The sequence below is a fragment of the Pezoporus occidentalis genome, unplaced genomic scaffold, assembly GCF_034315485.1.
Source record: "Pezoporus occidentalis ecotype Australia unplaced genomic scaffold, CSIRO_AGI_Poc_V1 ctg13, whole genome shotgun sequence".
Lineage (NCBI taxonomy): Eukaryota > Metazoa > Chordata > Aves > Psittaciformes > Psittacidae > Pezoporus > Pezoporus occidentalis.
The window spans coordinates 15,337,016-15,355,355 of record NW_026913103.1 but is presented as its reverse complement, the minus strand read 5'-3'; the positions used below and the strand labels follow the sequence as shown (position 1 = coordinate 15,355,355).

At 38.4% G+C, this 18,340-nt stretch overlaps 1 protein-coding gene and 1 long non-coding RNA gene across 4 annotated transcripts in view; both read left to right on the top strand.

Annotated features, from left to right (window-relative positions):
* The window catches only part of ASCC3 (activating signal cointegrator 1 complex subunit 3), a 280,041-nt gene extending 267,895 nt beyond the window's left edge, over positions 1-12,146 (top strand). For both annotated transcript variants that reach the window (XM_062608480.1, XM_062608481.1), the window contains 5 exons: positions 2,614-2,765; positions 3,275-3,425; positions 9,138-9,344; positions 11,261-11,436; positions 11,534-12,146. In XM_062608480.1, the coding sequence (XP_062464464.1) occupies positions 2,614-2,765; positions 3,275-3,425; positions 9,138-9,344; positions 11,261-11,436; positions 11,534-11,681 (834 nt within the window). In that variant the 3' untranslated portion in view covers positions 11,682-12,146. The remainder of the gene's footprint in view (positions 1-2,613; positions 2,766-3,274; positions 3,426-9,137; positions 9,345-11,260; positions 11,437-11,533) is intronic.
* Positions 12,147-14,196: 2,050 nt separating this feature from the next.
* On the top strand, positions 14,197-16,620 carry LOC134158494 (uncharacterized). 2 transcript variants are annotated; one of them, XR_009962796.1, is made up of 3 exons: positions 14,197-14,932; positions 15,853-15,977; positions 16,478-16,620. It is a non-coding gene; the product is annotated as an uncharacterized LOC134158494 (long non-coding RNA). The 2 variants fall into 2 exon arrangements; XR_009962797.1 differs by having other exon boundaries at positions 16,375-16,620.
* Positions 16,621-18,340: the final 1,720 nt, after the last annotated feature.

The window sequence follows — 18,340 nt, the reverse complement described above, 5'->3', positions numbered from 1 at the left end:
ACAGCTTACTGTATTCTTCTTGCTCCTTGTGGAAAAGAACAGGGTATCTCTGCAGCCATTATTCTTCATGTATATACAGCACTCTCACTGAGGAGCATGATGTTTCAGGCTATGTCAGAAAAGCAGAAAGGAAATAACAATGAGGGAGTGAATAAGAGAGATGTACTATACTGTCTCAGCAACATGGACTGTACCATATATGTAAGTTTCAATATGTTTTAAAACGTGGAAGCAGGCAAAGAGTGACTTGCCCTGTGAGTTTAAAGGACAGACTTCAGTCTGGTACATGCTGAGAATAATTCCCTCTTTATCTGACTAAAACTCGTGTGAACCAACACATAAATCCACAGGCTATGAAGCGGCTCCTTTCAAATGTGATTTCTAACATAATTTTATTTTCTATTCAGTACAATAATCATACCTGGAAGTGACCTTGGCAAGCTGAGTGAGAAGACAGAAAACCATCAGCGTTGTGCTGTGAGGTCCTATTTCTAGGGTCATTAGGAATGTTATTAGTGTGTTTCAGGGTGCTGTGGCTCTTCCTTCAAAAATGACAAGTGCAATGTTTAATCTACATCTTTATTACCTGAAAGGCACTTTATCCACAATTCATGAGAAATGAGACAACATCAATGTAATACAGGGTAATGCTTTAAATAGTTTTCTAAGTGTCACTGATCTTATCACACCGACCTGGAATAAAACCTGTTGAAATTGCATTGTAAACTGCTAAAATAAACTGCGTGACTGGCCAGGACTGAAACTAAATTGTGTCTTTAAACTCAGTATTTCTCCAGAATCAGTGTAATTTAATTGAAATAGCTCTGCGTGTGTAAACAACTCCTTTGTTTAAAGAAGATTTCACTGTTTAGTTTGCCTTAAGTAAATGCTGCCTTTTGTTTGTAAAACATTTGATTAAATGTGAAGACTTACATAGACAGCTTCCCCTCATTACACTAGTGGCTGGAAAATAAGTTAAAATGATGCAGGTATCTGCTGTCTAAGGAATTACCAAACAATATCATTTGTCTTTAAAAGAAAAACCATGAAAACCTCTTACGTCTAGTCCTAAAATCAAACTACAACTCTCCTAATACCAAGAAGATGGTATTTAAAGTGCTGAAACTGTTCAATATACCAGACTCTCGTTTCTTTCTTAAAAGAATGTTTTGTAGTATTTTAATCAAACTCCACATTTCCTACTTGGCAAACCACTTTTAAATACATGACTTTCTACTAAATTAGAGTGTTGTAAAATTAAGACCCACACATAATTGTTAACATAATGGTATTAAACAAGACAACCACAACAGTGGTATTAAGCAAGACAACTAACATATTAATAGCATAATTTTCTTCACTAGCTGAAATGCTTCTATAAATCATAATAATTGTATTAACATAGGATGAAAAGTATACTATATATTCAAATAAGTGCATTTACTATTAAAACAGAATGTTGAAACTAAAAGCTCATCTTTGTTCCTTTCTCCTTTGGAAGAACTCTTACATTCTTTTTCAGACAAACCAAACAGAATTTAAGTCAAGTCAGGGAAAAAAGCAGGTATAACAGTTTTTTCATGTCAGTAGGGCCACTCACAGTGCACAATCCATAATGAATTTTGCAGATTTGGCTCTTTATGCTAGTGATATTTAGAGTGTCCTTTTTACTTGTATTCTCAAAAGCGTAGCAAGTAGAAAAGGAGCAGAAGCGAGATATGGAAGGCAAGATGATCGTTAACACTTTAAAGTGTGAGATATTGCTGGATAAGGGATTTTTGCTTGCATGGGTTTTTAATGTACTTTGGGAAAGCTTTTCCAGTTCAGGATAGAGAGGAAAGGAGAGACAGCCAAGCATCCATCACTCTCAAGACTGTCAACTGTTTACAATGCAAAGGATGAAATCCATGGTTTTCCTGACTGCTGTTACTCACCCTATGTAGACTATTAGCTATTTTGTCATTTTTCTTCAAGATTTCAAGTTAGGTGTCAGTGTTGAACAAAACCTAAAAAGTGCTCATTAAGCTAAATTTTAGTGGTTTTATCCAGTCTGATGCAAGAAATATTTTTAAGTCCTGAAGTTAAAATGGGAAAAATAACTGCTACTGGTAAGTGACATTAGTATTAATTTTTGAACAAATGCAAATATGTTGCTGTTGTTGTTCTTAAATAATTCAAAGATTTTTGAATAATTTTGCAATTCTGGCAAAGCTCTCCTGTCAAAATATAAACCGATACTGCAGTTAATTTTAACCTCTTCCTTTCCAATAAACTTCGAGATTTATTCCTTTCATTCTGAGTTGGATTATGTAAGAGAGAGATTATTTGTAAGGAAAAGATCCCACTTTCTGCTCTCACCCCAACAGCATGGTGTAAATTACTTTCTGAAGGGTAAAAGTTGATGATGATGACACAGTATTTAGTCCATCTTTTTTCAAGGTTAATCCAAAAGTTGCCAACTGACACCAGTAGAGGTTGAAGTAAATTCCTATGTTGAAGGCCTAGAAATTCCTGTGCATTAAATATTAAATAAATGCTCTTACTTGTATGAACCAGGTACACAATTATCCTTTCATTCTCTTATTTGTATTTTATGTCTTCTTCTTTCGTTAGGCAATGTTGGATGTCGCAGCGCACCATGGCTGGTTGGTGACTGCTCTGAATATAACCAATCTGGTGCAGATGGTGGTTCAGGGTAGATGGATACACAACTCTTCCCTGCTTACTTTGCCCAATATAGAGCTACAACACCTCTACCTTTTTCGGTATGTAATACTTCTAAGCATTCCTAAGTTTGCAGTCTCATTCTACTACTGACTGCTGATTGTGTTTGAATGTCACTGTTGTGCCTGAGAATGTTCGTTAATGCACCAGAAGCAGAACTTGTTCTTTCATGGTGGTGCTTTCCCAAATGGAGTTTCTATTTCTCTTTTCAATATTCATTGATTAATTAACCCCCACAGATTATTTTGAGAATCATGATTCCAGACAAATCAACAAGAGATCACTGGAAGGGTTCCAAGTATGAATAAATCTAACCCTGTATATTAATTATCTCTTTATTTTAATCCACTAAAAATATATTAGTATCCATCCTAGTATCAGAGGTAATGCTAAGCTCTATAGATGCCTAGATGGTGCAGTAATTAATGCTACTGAAAAATAAATGACCAGCATTTAATAACAGAAACTAGTATCAATTTTTACCACCAAAACAACTGAAAACAAATGTTTGCATTCCCTCCCTGGGCATATGTTCTGCTGTCTCCATCAGGAAGTGGAGCCAAGGCAAAAGGAAGAGCGTGCGTGGAGGTTACCAAGGACCTATTGAGTGTCTTCCTGAACTAATGGCTGCCTGTGAAGGAAAAGAGCATGTTTTTGCTTCCATTGTGGATGGTGAATTGCAAACAGCCCACATTTCACAGGTAATACTCTCTATCTGTGGTCATTATCAATGTGACTGGAAAGGAAGAGTAGTTGGGAAAAGAAATACTCTCCCCTTCAGCAAATATCATAGGACGTTCCATATAAAGTGCAGCACATTTGTTGCTTTAATTTCAAGGTACTGGCTAGCTTTACAAAGGTTCTTCTCTGTCTGTTTTCTTAATATTATTCTCACTTCTTTCCTGCTAACCAGTAACAGAGCCTGGTTTATGGCTGATAGTACCACATCTCTTTGCTCTAAGGATGCTTCTCTAGGTCATTCAATCTGCTGAATGTTATCCATCTTTCCATAGTCAGGTGTGTACTAGGAATACATGCATTGCAAATGCCACCATAGCTTTTTTCTGAAGTGGTCTGTCAAACACTGTTTTTTCCCAAGAACACCCTTAGTAGAAGATCCAGCACTCATTTTCTGCTTGAAAGAGAAAAAAGGAGATGAAAATTTCACACTTCACAGAGGGAAGAAAAAAATACTATTCCAAAATGTTGAGGCTGCTAGAGTCTCATTTTCAGTTTGATTTTAAAGTCGTTCCCAGGAAAGGACAGCAATAGTCCATAGACAGTTAATCCCATTGATTTAAAATAAATGTACGAAAGATGAAAACTTAAAAAGCTATACTTCAAATGGTTTTTATTTGTATATTTTAAAGGACAGCAATATGTCCAGTGTTTGTTCAGCTTCAGTTAAACCTTTCAGTGGTATGCAAACAAGAAGAAAAGTACTTAAATGTCTATAACAGACATCTGCATTTGTAACTAAATTAACATCAAAATTTTGAATTAAGAAAATGTATTGACATCAAAAAAAGGCTTCCTTTAACAACAGATTTTTAACATAATACAAATTGGTTGCAGTCCAACTTTTGGATGTGATAAAAAATTAGAACATTGTTATAATTAGTTCAGGGAGAACTCAGAAGTAAACTTACTTAATTTATTTGCATAAATTGCCATTCCGTTATCTTTAAAAGCAAATGCAAATTGGCTCTGTCTGATATGATGATGGTTATTTGGCTCAAAAGTGCTTCAATTTGCGTAGCAATCTGCTGTCGTCTCTGCAGTGAGGCGATCCCAGGTAACATACAAATCCTGAATTATTCCAGAAATTAGTATGTTTAAAGCATCAATTTAAGTGCTAATTGCAGTAGTAATGAGAAAAAGCAGTACTACTGTGAGATTTGCATCTACTGCCCCATCAGTATGCCTGGAACGGCTGCTGACTGGCAGAGGATTTGGCTGCTAATTAAATAATTGTATGCATGGCAGTGTTCTCGTCTGATTCAATAGATGAAGATTAATCCTCAGATAAATATGTTTGGCTGGTATTGAAATGTCTTAGCAGTTTCTTCAAAAATAGCTTGTGTGTATGTGATGTATATGTTCACACTGTGAATGACTCTATGCCTCTATATATCTGTGTTTGTAAATACAGATGCATATAAGAGGGGAAAACATAATATCTTAGCAGCATAGAAGGAGAAAGTTTCATTTCCATGAGTTGGGAATGGCCATATTGGGTATAGCAAAGCCATGACTGTATTATGCGGGTCATAGCAAATGTGAAACCTTTATACCAGTGTTTTATATTCTTTAAGGTTTGGGGGGGGTGGGGACAGGTTAGAAGAAAGAAAGAATAAAATAAAAAAAAATATTGTAATACTTTGCACAGAATTAAACTTCATACTGAGTTTTTCTGTTGAGTGTTTTCCTACATAAAGGCTTTCAATGAGCACATAGACAGGGGCCAACAAAGGGAAAAAATTATTCAGTAAAGAATGCATCTTTATTATATATATATTTTTTCTGTAAAGAAATAATATAAGATTACGGAATTTAAGCCTAGTGTTCTGACACCAGACATGAAAAAAGTCAAATAAAGTGGTAAGCATACACTACTAAATTGCCAAAACCATTCTTTTCCTAACGAAAGTTCTGCTTCTTACAGTGTATAGAACCTATACCTTAAGCCTGTTACCAGCATGAAACTGGAAAAAAAAAACAGCTTGAGCTTTACATATAAATTTGAGGCAGACAGAAAAAGGAAGAAATTTTACATTGGGAAAGAAGAAAATGTCTTTTAAGCAGATTGATAATTTTTAAATAGCAGCTCTTGAAGCTGCTCATGGACTTGGAATATTAGTCTAAATCCTGGGGAGATAGATTATTGGCAAAAATGCTAATGACATTACTAAAAGTTCATGAAGAACTTCTCATGTGATTATGATTTTTATCTATGGGTTTGGTAGGTAAATATATATGTAGTATAAATGTACATGCACACATTGGGCATGTTGATATATGTAAAAGGAGATAGTGTATGCTTGTGTCATCCTATACAAAAAAAAAAATAAATAAATACAGTAAAATTGTCGAGAAATTACTAAGTAATGTTGGAGCCTGAGTTTAATTTTCCAAAAGTTAGCTAACATCCTAAACCTCATTGGAAGTCAGCAGGGCTTTAAAGCTGACAGCCTAAATTCAAAAACTATTTAGACTGTGAGTCTGATTTTTGGCCTAAACTCCGTGTTTGTTTCAGTGATTCATTCTGACTCATATTTCTTTAACAAATCTCAGTTTCCAAGTCACTTAGGCATTAGGCACTAGGCACCTCGTAAAATACTAAGCTGGTGCTTATATTATTGAAAGAGAAAAAAGAAACCTCAGGACTGAATAAAATTATATATTATCCATGCTCTAGTATCAGCTGCTTTTACTCTGGAAGTACCTGTGTTCCTATAACCTTCTTTTTCATTTTCAGCTGCTACTACTTGACTTTCTTCCTCAATAAAAATATCATCACTATGAATGATGACAAAAAGGCAGCCTGACATCCATACTGTAGCAATGATCAAGCAGTACTAACTTTGCCTTTAATTTTCAAATACACAAGGCCTGGAGAATCACAGAATTGGTGAGGTTGGAAAAGACCTTCAAGATAATCAAGTCCAACTGTTAATGACCAATTCAAATATTACAACTACCTTTTGTCCATTTAGAAAGTCACTCAGACTTGCTTTGTTTGCCCTGTAAAAGCTACATGAGAACATGACAACCTTTGACAAATTGGGGGTTGATACAATTGGGGTTGTATGGTATAAACCAGACCAAGCCATAGTCTTCAACAGAGAGACAGGTGACACCACCAAAGGATTGAATACATTATGACATCTGCTGAAACTAAACTTTATTCTACCATAATTGTAACAGGCCTTGTCCTCTGAGGTAGTGCACATAACAGGTTTTCAGGTAGATGATATCTAAAGTGTTACTGAAGGTACGATCATTGAGTTGGCATGTATTAAGGTGCCTCCACTGAACACAGCAGAAGGACACTGCTTTGGTGCATGGAGAGCCTCAAGCAGCAGGTCTGTACAGTTCCTCAAGTCAGCTTCATCTTTAAAACCTTTACATCAAGCATAAAATCATTTGCCAGTTAAGGTGTTACTGCTCAAGTTGTTTCATCCAGTGTGATGTGCTGGAGGTGATTTCAGTAGCATCTTCTGCGTTAAATGTAACAAAATCCTGGCAACAACTAATTAATTAAGAATGCCTGCAGTGTTTTTTCTTCTTTTTCTTCTTCAAGGTGCTGCCTTTTTTAACCCTGTTCAGAGCTGGAACAAAGAGGAGTATCTTTTCCCTTAACGTTCTAGCTGTTTATTTTCTGTTACAGTTTTCCCATCCTTTCTGCATTAAGAGCATCAGTACAATTCATTCCTCGATATCCCTTGCTTTACACTGCAGCTCCTGGGTGCTCACAGGTGGCCCTCCCCACTTTCACCATTGAACAGACACAGCTGCTCATGCAGCACAGAAGTCAGAAGAGAGAGAGAGATTAAGGTTTACCCTAAATCAGATTTCTCATTTATTTCAGCCAGGCTCTGGTAACGTTTAATCCAACGTAAGTCTGTGCTGCAGCTGAAATGGGCAGTCCTGCCCCCCCCTTGTGCCATTTTCACCTCTCCTGACCCGGCTCATTGCAGAGCTGCACAAATGCCGTGGCTGATTCAGGCGAGGAGGTAGGAACAAGCATCAGGGGATGAGAAGGGGAGGGGTCGTGTCAGCCCTCTCTCCGACAGTCAAAATGGCCTATAGCCAATTGGTGACGCGATGCTTGTGCCAGCAGGGAGGGAGGCTGGACCACTTCTTTCAGTGGCACTGAAAGTCCATGCTTATTCAGAGTACTCACAGGATTAGCGAATATGCTTCCACAGTCAGCTTTAAACTGGCCTAAAATCATGCTGTCTGTTGTCACCAGAATGGTTAGCAAGCTGATCCATCTAGCTGCACAATCACAGCATGGCAGTACCAAGGTATCAGGGGTGAGAGGCGAACAGCTAGCTGGTGGGGAGGGTGTCATAAAGAGGGATGGCAGCAGATAGTCAAACCAATACATGAAAAATAAAATATACTTTAGTCCTTTTCCAGATAAAATATTTCTGTTCTATGCAGTATTGCCCATGCAGCTATGCTGACTCTCCTCCTTCCCACAAGTTCCCATTTTGGTATCTGCTGGCTCTACTAGGATCAATATTCTTCTTTCCTTCTTCTCTTTCCCACCCTCTAGCTTTTCATGTGTTGTTTGAAAACACAAATGAAGTGCTGGTTCCTATTTTGTTTTGGGGGTGGAGGGGAAGGAGGGCAGGGCAGAGGGTGGTTCTCATTCTTTTAGGTTTTTTTTTCTTCCATTGCCAGTCTCATCAGTCTTTTTCAGGCCACAAATCACTGCCTTCATTCCACAATGGATTTTTCCGTTTCTTCTTCCTACAGATTTCATTGAGGGAATATGATGATTTTCTTTTTAGCAAATGCAAGCTGTGTTACTTCCTTCCATTTTTGTCACAGCTTCTTAGAGCTGCTTTTCCTTGTCTGATGGAGACCAAAATGAGAGATCCATAGGGCTGCTTTTTCAGGGTGCCTCTTTAAGACTGAGGAGAGTGTCATGTTCAGCTACACATATTGTAAGCCTTTAACAACAGTTCTCTGTACAAGGATGAGAGAAAATTGAGGGGCTGTTGCAGTTCACAGAGAACTAAGGCTCCTCAGGAGGACTGTAAGAAGGAAAGTTTGTGAAGAGCAATGCAAGAAAACCTTAAAAAAAAAAAAAAGTTAGGTATAACTTTTGGATATGTGGTTGAACTTTTGGTTAATTATCTGAACTGATCCCCTGAACTCTCTGAGGTTTGCCCATTGCTAATTAGCACTGCAGTGACTTGTTCTGTATGGATTATGTTATGAAAGTTTAATTTAAAACTTAATTATACTAGTTTTTAAGTGGCTTATAGGGAAAAAATTGCTTTAATCGGGAGTGGTAAGGATTTTTTCCTGTGTTCAGACGTCAGTAATACTAGTGGGGCATGTGTAATGTGCTTGAGGAGTTTCACGTTTGCTTTATTTGCTTGGATTAAAGTAGAATAAGAGGTTAATAAAAAGTATTTTAAGCCTGTGACTGAGAGTTGTACAATTCTGTATGATAGTCTAATATAGAGAATCAGAATAGTTTGGGTCAGCAGGGACCTTCAAAGGTCATCTAGTCCAACACCCCTGCAAATGAGCAGGGACATCTTCAAGTAGATCATAATAAAATATTATTAATGTAGAATAAATACATAGACTGCACATTGAATTGTTATTGTTACAGTGACAATGATTGTCTAGATTGTCTTGTAATCCCTCGAGATCTGTTTTTTCTACAGGCTTGGAATTTCCTGTGCCGTTTGCCAATTCTAAACGTCAGCCTGAGCATTAAGGGCTGCTGGGATGACCCAGCTCAACCACAGAACGAAGTGCCTGTTCCTTCTTTGACAACAGACACAAGAGATGACAAAAGATGGATCAAATTGCATGCTGATCAAGAGTATGTGCTCCAAATAAATCTGCAGAGAACCCAGATGGGGTATCAGGTACATGAATTTATCATTTCCTTCCCAAAAGCACAAGTCTCCAATAACCCATTTATGTTATCAATAATGCTTTATACGGCATAACAGGGAGGTTTAAGGTTTAAATCTTATGTAAATTATGAACACTTTCAAAGCGTTTTCTGGGTTAGCAATGAAGCAAGTGGTTTTTCAGGTTGCAATAGGATAGGAAATAGACCCTTAAGGTAAAATCCTAGGCCAATTCAAGCCAAAGAAAAAACTCATTATTTTTTACAAACCAGAAACTCATAATTTCTTTGGGTAATTTCTGTAAGCAGTGACAGTAGAGATGATAACTTCACAGGCAGTATTTTAGTACTCGCCAGCCCCTCTCCCCCTCATACGCTTGCATATCCTGCTTCCCCAAGCCAGTGTATAAGCTTCCCTATTACATCCCCATGTACTTCCAAATTGCATACCAGGCCCTGTCTGTAAACATGTTCCTACTCGTAACACATCCTCAGGCCTTTACTGAGGATATTTTCTTCATATTTTACACATGAAGCTTTTTTGAACAGCTCCTACAACAACTTCGACATGCAATTCTTCTCCTGGCCTAAGCTGAAGCACATCCCACTTCCTCTGTGGCTGGTCACCTCACTGGGCCCAGCATGTGCCCAGCCAGAAGCATCAGCGGCAGGTTCCCAGCTGCTCTGCCCCTCACAGCAGTAACTCCCTGTACCCATTATGACCATGCTTCCTCCCTTCAACTTGGGCACTGCCATCACTGTAGCTATCACTGACTCATAGACTTACAGGTTTTATTCACATACCGTGAGTGGTATGGACCACGATGATTATAATATTGCTAATTAATTTTTCTAATATTTCAAACAACTAAGAATGATAATTACCAGCATTTTTAAGGTGCAAAGAAGAGTTCAAGATACAGGCAGAGAACAGTTTTGATGTTAGTTGTGAGACTCTTACAATAACTTCATTTTGGTAAAAATAGTAACAGAGATATGTTCGGTTGTAAATCCTGGAGTTAATTTACATTAGTTAAATAATTATATTTTAAAGTACTCTTCTTCCCAAAAGATGACTTGTCCTGACTGCAGCAGGTTCACCATAGCTTTGAGGGAAGACTTTATCATTTGTAGGAAGAAAAGGTATCAAAGCTCCTCCATAAGTCATTCCATTTGCTGTGCAAGTTAGTGACAGAGACTCTTCCTAACCAGAAGCCACAGAAAAGAAGGAAGCAGGAGCATTTCACGAGTCATCACTGTTTTATAAACCTCTCCTGGAATTTGATCCCTCTTTTGTAAAAAACAGCTGGATCAAACTGTTTCTTTTTCTTTTCTTTTCCATTGCTTCTGTGATGCTTTTTCTTCTGTATAAATCTTCAGTAAAACCTTTTCATCTACAGAACACCAAATGAATACTGATAGAGTGTGCATTATTACATCTTCAGCTTGCAGAAGTAAAGTCACTGTCTTAAAGAATCACTGAGATAATCTTTCATTTTGCTATATCAACCTCAAATAAAGACTCCAAGTGCTGGTTTTGTATTTATATTAATCTTGAACAATACTGTTTAGCTTTATTTAAAGACACTAACATTTACAATTAACCCTTCTGCAGAGAATAGTATTTGGAATATATTAGATAAAACTACAAAAAGGGAGCAGTATTTCCATTCAAGTTTTAACAGCTTACAAAATAAGTGGAATAGTATCTCGATTCTGTTTTTTTCTCTGGACTGTGATTTTATTTTATCTATTTATTTATTTTTAAATAATAAAAAAAAAAAAATGGAAATAAATATCTTAGTCTGCCTAAATTAGAGTCTTACATAACAATTCACGGCCATGTGGCTTTGAGGTATTTTTATTCAAAGAATGGCATTGTGGGATGGTGATTTCTGCTTCTACTAAGTTATTTCTTTTCCCCAACAGGGAAAGCAGGACAGTAAAGCAGTGGCTCCTCGATTCCCCAAAGTTAAAGATGAAGGATGGTTTTTGATATTAGGAGAAGTCGATAAAAAAGAACTTATTGCCCTGAAAAGAACTGGATATGTCAGAAATCGAAATACTGTTTCTGTTGCTTTTTATACACCAGAAACCCCTGGAAAGTATGACAAATTTACCAAATAAGTTTCCTTACTTACTATCTTTTCCAACTAGACAAGACCTAATTTCTAAACTAATGATTCTGCTTTTATATTTTAGGTGTATCTACACATTGTATCTCATGAGTGACAGTTACCTGGGCATGGACCAACAGTATGATATTTACCTGAACATTATACCAGCTAGTACATCAGCACAAGTCACTGCAGAGGTGTCTGATACTCTGAGTCACCTGGCTCTGGAGTAAGGTGATCTGAAAGGCCCATCCAAAAGGACTGGTCTTCCAGTCAGACATCCGGTCATTCTGGACACGCAAAAATGTGTTTGCCTTAGTGGAACCAACTTCAAACCTCAAGACAACTAGGAAATTCAAATTGACTACTGTATTGACTCTGGTAGCACAGAGTTAGCCACAGTGGCCTTATTCCTTTATGAAGAGTTGTCTTTTCTTGTTTCATCTTTCTCCTCTCAGAAATCATATTGTTGATTCAATTTTGACACATCAAAATAAAAGACTAAAAGATATTGTAATTTGTGCAAATTTAGGGCTAAAATCTTCATTTTGAGAAGTGTCCTGTAGCCTATGTACTGATGTAGCTTAAGTAGACAGGTTTTTTAATCTGTAGGGAAAAAGACAAAATTTGATCTAAGAACTGCTGAAAACAGACAGATGTGTTATATTTCATGTTTAATAAAAATATGTCCATAAGAATGTTTTGCATTAGATTTTTCAGTGAAAAGCATGAGATTATATAGTAACAAAATCCTCCTCTTACACATACTACATTTTGAAGGTGATAATCTAAACAAAGAATTTCATAAAATTATAGGTTCAGTAAATCTGGTTCTAAAGGCATCCTAAATAGTATAACATATTTCTCGTATAGCAATAATGCAATTTATATGGATCATAATTAAAGTTCACCTTTTACAGGCATGTACACAACATAATATATATACACACATCATACATGTATATTACGTGTTTGCAACTTATGTAGTGTTTTTCCCTGAATTTTGGATGACTAAGGCATACAACATTGGGTGTATTGTTCTAGGGTTCAGTCCTAACATGGGCAACTACATTCTTTAAATAAGGGAGAGTGACACTCCAGAAATGGGGTTTACGTTACATCACTGAGACAGCTTGATGAGCACAGAAGAGTTCTGCCAGGCGATAGGCAGTTGTCCAAGAGATGTGCAGCTTGATGTGATAGTACTATGAGAGCACCTCCATCTGCAAGACCCAAATCTGAAGGAAGAAAGTAGCAGCATCTATCTTCTGCACAACACAGCAATAATCATGCTGATCTACACATCCTGCAGTCAGTCCTTGTCTCAGCCTTAAGGAAATTCAAGATGCCAAGCAAGTACTTGGAGGCAGTGTACTACAAAAGCATCATGTATCTTCATTCATACAGACTAGACCTTAAACTGAATATTAATATTTTAACTTGTTCAGTTTTACCTTTAGCTGATAAGCATTACACCAGATGAAAGAATACAGCTCATTGCCTCTGGTCCTGCCACCAGACATCACTGAGAAGAGCCTGGCTTTGTCCTTGTTGACGTCTTCCCTTCAGATATTTATACACATTGATGAGATTCCCCCTGAGCTTTCACTTCTCCAGGCTGAACAGTAACAGCTCTCTCAGCCTTTCCTCATGCAAGACATGCTCCAGTTCCCTCATCATCTTCTTTGTGGCTCTTTGCTGGGTTTTCCAGTGTGTCTGTGTCTCTCTTGTACTGGGGAGCCCCAAACCAGACACAGTGCTCCAGATGCGGCCTCACCAGCACTGATCACCTCCTGTGCCCTGCTAGCAATGCAACACTGCAGCAAAGAGAAGGCTGGCTGATTTCAAAGGGTCAGTAGTTAAACATTCATTTCTTTCACATGTATCTGGCACCTCTAAATTGTGAGAAGAGTTTTTGAAATAATCAGTTCTGTAGTTGAGTGTTTTCAGAGATCTTCACATCACTCAAAGATGTTAAAAAATATATATATTTCATTACTATAGGTTGACTTTATTGCCTGTAAATATATGCAATAATAGAAAAAGTTGTCCCTATATTTGCAGCCTGCTAGACACTACCACTGCCAGCTTTGCTGTCTAGACTAAATGTAATGTGGTGGTGTGTCACACAGCAAACAGCCTTTTTTTCTTCAAACTGGTAGGTGAAAGTTTGATTATACATACATTTACTTAGTCCTACACCCATTTTTAAGAGAACTGTTTAATCTGTAAGCAAATTTTCACAGAAATTAAGTCCTTTCTTTGGGAAAATTCTTGGCTGAAGCAATATATTGTCCCTCAACAATTTTAATTAATTAGGAACAAGCTATGCTACAATCAACATACCAACATAGTGACTCTCACTCTTGTTGCTTTGTAAATGCACATCACAAAATAGTCCAACTGCAGAGTAGCAGACAATAGCTTCAGTATTTTGTATTAATCAATTTAAAAGTTTCTGTAATGTCACTTGTACCATTTGTACTTTGCGTTGGGAATAATTTAATTTCCTAGCATATTAGTTTGGTTTAGAAATAGCTTGGTAAAATTTTTTAAATAACATATTTAAAACTGGTTTTGGTTTTTTTACATAAATGTACTGGATTCATTAAGACAAAGTCTAAAGTAATATAGAATGAATTTAAGCAAATTGACTAGAATCAGTATTTATCTGAAAAATCTCAGAGAAGAAATTCTGATATATTTGAAACAGCTACTTAGAAGGAACAATCAATATGTTCAGTGATATTCTTTAAGTGAGAATAGCTGTCTGATGAAAGTATGAAAATCAAATACAGGATAAAGACAAAATAGAGGTAATTACTTTGGTGATATAATTACCATCATTATGGGTAAAAGCAAATTAACCACACATACAGCAATTTTTCATGTTAAGTTTCTCATTTCAGTTTACAAGCAGGTTTTATTTTACTTTCCCCCACACCTTCTGGGAGCAGCTGCAGTTAGTGCCTGCCTGTTCAGGTACAATACTTCTTCCAAAACTTGGAAAGAGCAACAAAACCCACACATATCTTGTGTATCAAGACATATTTAAGGCTGCCTATGAGACTGCACGCTTTCCACCTTACCTTGTCCTAATCTGGTATTGAATGGCATCACAGCAGTACTGAGCAGGAGCTAAAGGAGGTTTGGGTCTGTACAACCATCCCCCAGCTCTTCCCAAGGAGCTCATACAACCCAATCTGCTTTTCACAGCCTTAAGATTCTCCTTCTAGTCCAAGAACTGAAATTATCACAGTGACACCATGAAGCCATCTTCACTACTACACATCTTTCTCTTTTGTTGTAAATAGAATATTTCACCCAGATGAATTCAGGGGTTTATGCTACTGAGCCAAAATTCCTCTTCCTCCTCATTCGTTTGCTTCTAGATACCATCAGGAAGGAAACTTCAGGAAGTCTCACATCAACTTCCATCCTAAAAGACTTAAACGTTCACTGAATGGGCTGTGTTTAGAGAAAGGTAAGTTCTGTAATTCAAATTTTCTAGTTCTGGTGGATACTTAGAAGGAGGTATCTCGTGCATCTGCTCACACACATCACAGCCTGAATCCAAATTCCTCCCTCACTCAAGAAAAAGGCTGTGATATTTTTATGACAGTTTGAACCAATCCAACAGGCATTGCTTCTCTGCAAAGAGCCTTATTTACTATAGCTTGTTCTTAAAGTATTGCTCTCTTGTCTTGCCTCCACCCCTCCTGTTTAAGGTAGACTTCCCTTTAGCGCCTTCCATTATCTGTACACCTTACAGTCACCCCTGTCAGAGACAGTCATCCCATACTAGTGGCAGCAAATTATCACAATTTTTTTAAGCTCATCTCTCTGTGATGTGGCATGGACACTGCTCAAGCCAATATAATAAGTGCTGAAGCAGAAAAAAGTAAGGCAATACAAGCAAACCATGTATACTTTTTCCACATCCTAATGGTGTCCATAAAAAAGTCTGAAATCATGCTGAGAGTAGAAAAAAAATCTGTATGATAATTCTGTAACCGGAAAGCTGAGCTGCAGGTGCAGAAAGCCATCCATCCATTCAAGCATGCTTTACACCTCATGTGAAGTGGTAAATTTGTGTGATTTTTATGTAAACTTTTAGTTTTAGGTACCCTTTCTTCCAGCTAAATCACACACCATTGGCCGCAAGTTAGTTGCTTACATGAAGTTATCTAGTGCCATTTAATACACAGTATCTCACCTGGCGTCTACATTCAGCTCCAGAAGAACACGTGCCATCTGCATAGGGTTATGAGGTGTAAAACCTGATCTATTGTATCTGTCGCTCTCTCTGGGTGCCTCAAGCAACCTAAGGCTTCTGAAATAAATAGCACTGGTTATCTACAGTCTGGTAACCAAATTCAGCCCTTGTTACTTATTTTGTCACAGGTAACCAAATCAGCTGCTTCACTGCATCTAATGCACTTTAAAACCACCAAAGATATTTTGGTTGCCACTCCAGAAGACAGTAAGTCTTTCATTAGTCCTGTGTCACTTCTGCTATCCCCCTGCAGGTATGCCACTATAATGGGATAGGTACTTACACACTCAGGCTTAATAGCCCATGCTATTTTGTAAGACAGAGGAACCATTAGGTGTTCAGATTCTCTCTTCTAAGCTGTTCATGAGAAGCACTGTTTCCTCACAAAAGGTTTGCATGCCCAGACAGACATGTGAGCTACAAGAAGGTGAGCAGGGCCTGAAATTTTGATGCACATTTTTCTGAAGTGATTTGCAAAAACTCAGGAATGAACTAACCACGTTTGCGATTAATGTCACACACTGGTAGCAGTAAGAGGTTAAGCCACTCTCATAAAGTGTGTGAAGGGGTCTTGAATATTAAAGGAACTTCTCTGGAAAGCAATTGTATTGCTTGTCCTAAATGGGTCTCTGGATAAATAATTCCTACAGAGGATTCCATCTAGACAAAAGAAACAAGCTCTGTAGAAAGGATTCTCCACAGCTATTATGCCATCCTGCAATTAAATATGTTTACAATATGTCTTGTACTCAGATCTTCTAATAAGCTCCATACTGCATCAATGTGATTTGAATCTGGGACTCTCCAGTCTTCCTCCTGCATCTCTGTTCCCAGAAAATCACAACCACCTTCTCTGCTCAAATCTCTCCTCAGAAATAAAGAACATAAAGGCCTCACTAAGCCTGTGCATTATGTTTCAATGCTGCTTTTTTTCCTCCAGTTTAGCCTTGTCCTACCAAGACTGTCAATAAAACATGCATCCAAAATAGGCAGCTTGCATCTCTCCACATAGCAAATTCATAACAGCAGAACTAGTGACATCTCATTGCACAATGACAAAGATCACATAGGCGAGAGAAGAAGACAGAGATATCATTGAAAATATCATACATGACTGCTGAGGGGGGGCAGTGTCTACATCTAGATTTCAGAATAGAAATGGGAATATGGGGGGAGAGGAAAGTAAATAAAGACACTGGCTATCGTTCAGGTGATAGAACACCAATGGAATAAAGAATGAAAAGCGTTCTGTGATGACTATTATTGCAAATAATAAGATTCACACTAAGCATAATGACAGCAGAGGTGAGTGGGCCATTTTGAAAAATCACATTCTTGAGAATGTGATATATGTACAAATAGTTATAGGGCTGTGGTATTAATTACTGGCAAGAAGAACAGTAGAAAATGGAGTCTAGAAATAACACCATCTTTTTCTAACTACACTCTAAATCTCTACATAAATGTGTTACACAGCACTCATAGAATCATCATAGAATAGTTAGGGTTGGAAAGGAGATCATCTAGTTCCAAACCCCCTGCCATGGGCAGGGACACCTCCCACTAAACCATTTCACTCAAGGCTTCATCCAACCTGGCCTTGAACACCTACAGGGATGGAGCATTCACAACTTCCCTGGGCAACCCATTCCAGTGCCTCACAACCCTCACAGTAAAGAACTTCTTCCTTATATCCAATATAAACTTCTCCTGTTTAAGTTTGAACCCATTACCCCTTGTCCTATCACTACAGTCCCTAATGAAGAGTCCTTCCCCAGCATCCTTATAGGCCCCCTTCAGATACTGGAAGGCTGCTATGAGGTCTCCATGCAGCCTTCTCTTCTCCAGGCTGAACAGCCCCAACTTTCTCAGCCTGTCTTCATACGGGAGGTGCTCCAGTCCCCTGATCATCCTCATGGCCCTCCTCTGGACTTGTTCTAACAGTTCCATGCCCTTTTTATGCTGAGGACACCAGAACCGCACACAATACTCCAGGTGAGGTCTCACAAGAGCAGAGTAGAGGCGCCGGATCACCTCCTTCAACCTGCTGGTCATGTTCCTTTTGATGCAGCCCAGGATACGGTTGGCTTTCTGGGCTGCGAGCGCACACTGAAGCCGGCTCATGTTCATCTTCTCACCGACCAACACCCCCAAGTCCTTCTCTGCAGGGCTGCTCTGAATCTCTTCTCTGCCCAACCTGTAGCTGTGCCTGGGATTGCTCTGACCCCAGTGTAGGACCTTGCACTTGGCATGGTTAAGCTTCACGAGGTTGGCATCAGCCCACCTCACAAGCGTGTCAAGGTCCCTCTGGATGGCATTCCTTCCCTCCAGCGTATCAACCGAACCACACAGCTTGGTGTCATCGGCAAACTTGCTGAGGGCGCACTCAATCCCACTGTCCATGTCACCGACAATGACGTTGAACAAGACAGGTCCCAACACCAATCCCTGAGTGACACCACTCGTTACTGGTCTCCAGCCGGACATTGAGCCCTTGACCACAGCTCTTTGCATGCAGCCATCCAGCCAGTTCCTTATCCACCGAGTGGTCCATCCATCAAATTGATGTCTCTCCAATTTAGAGACAAGGATGTCGTGTGGAACAGTGTTGAATGC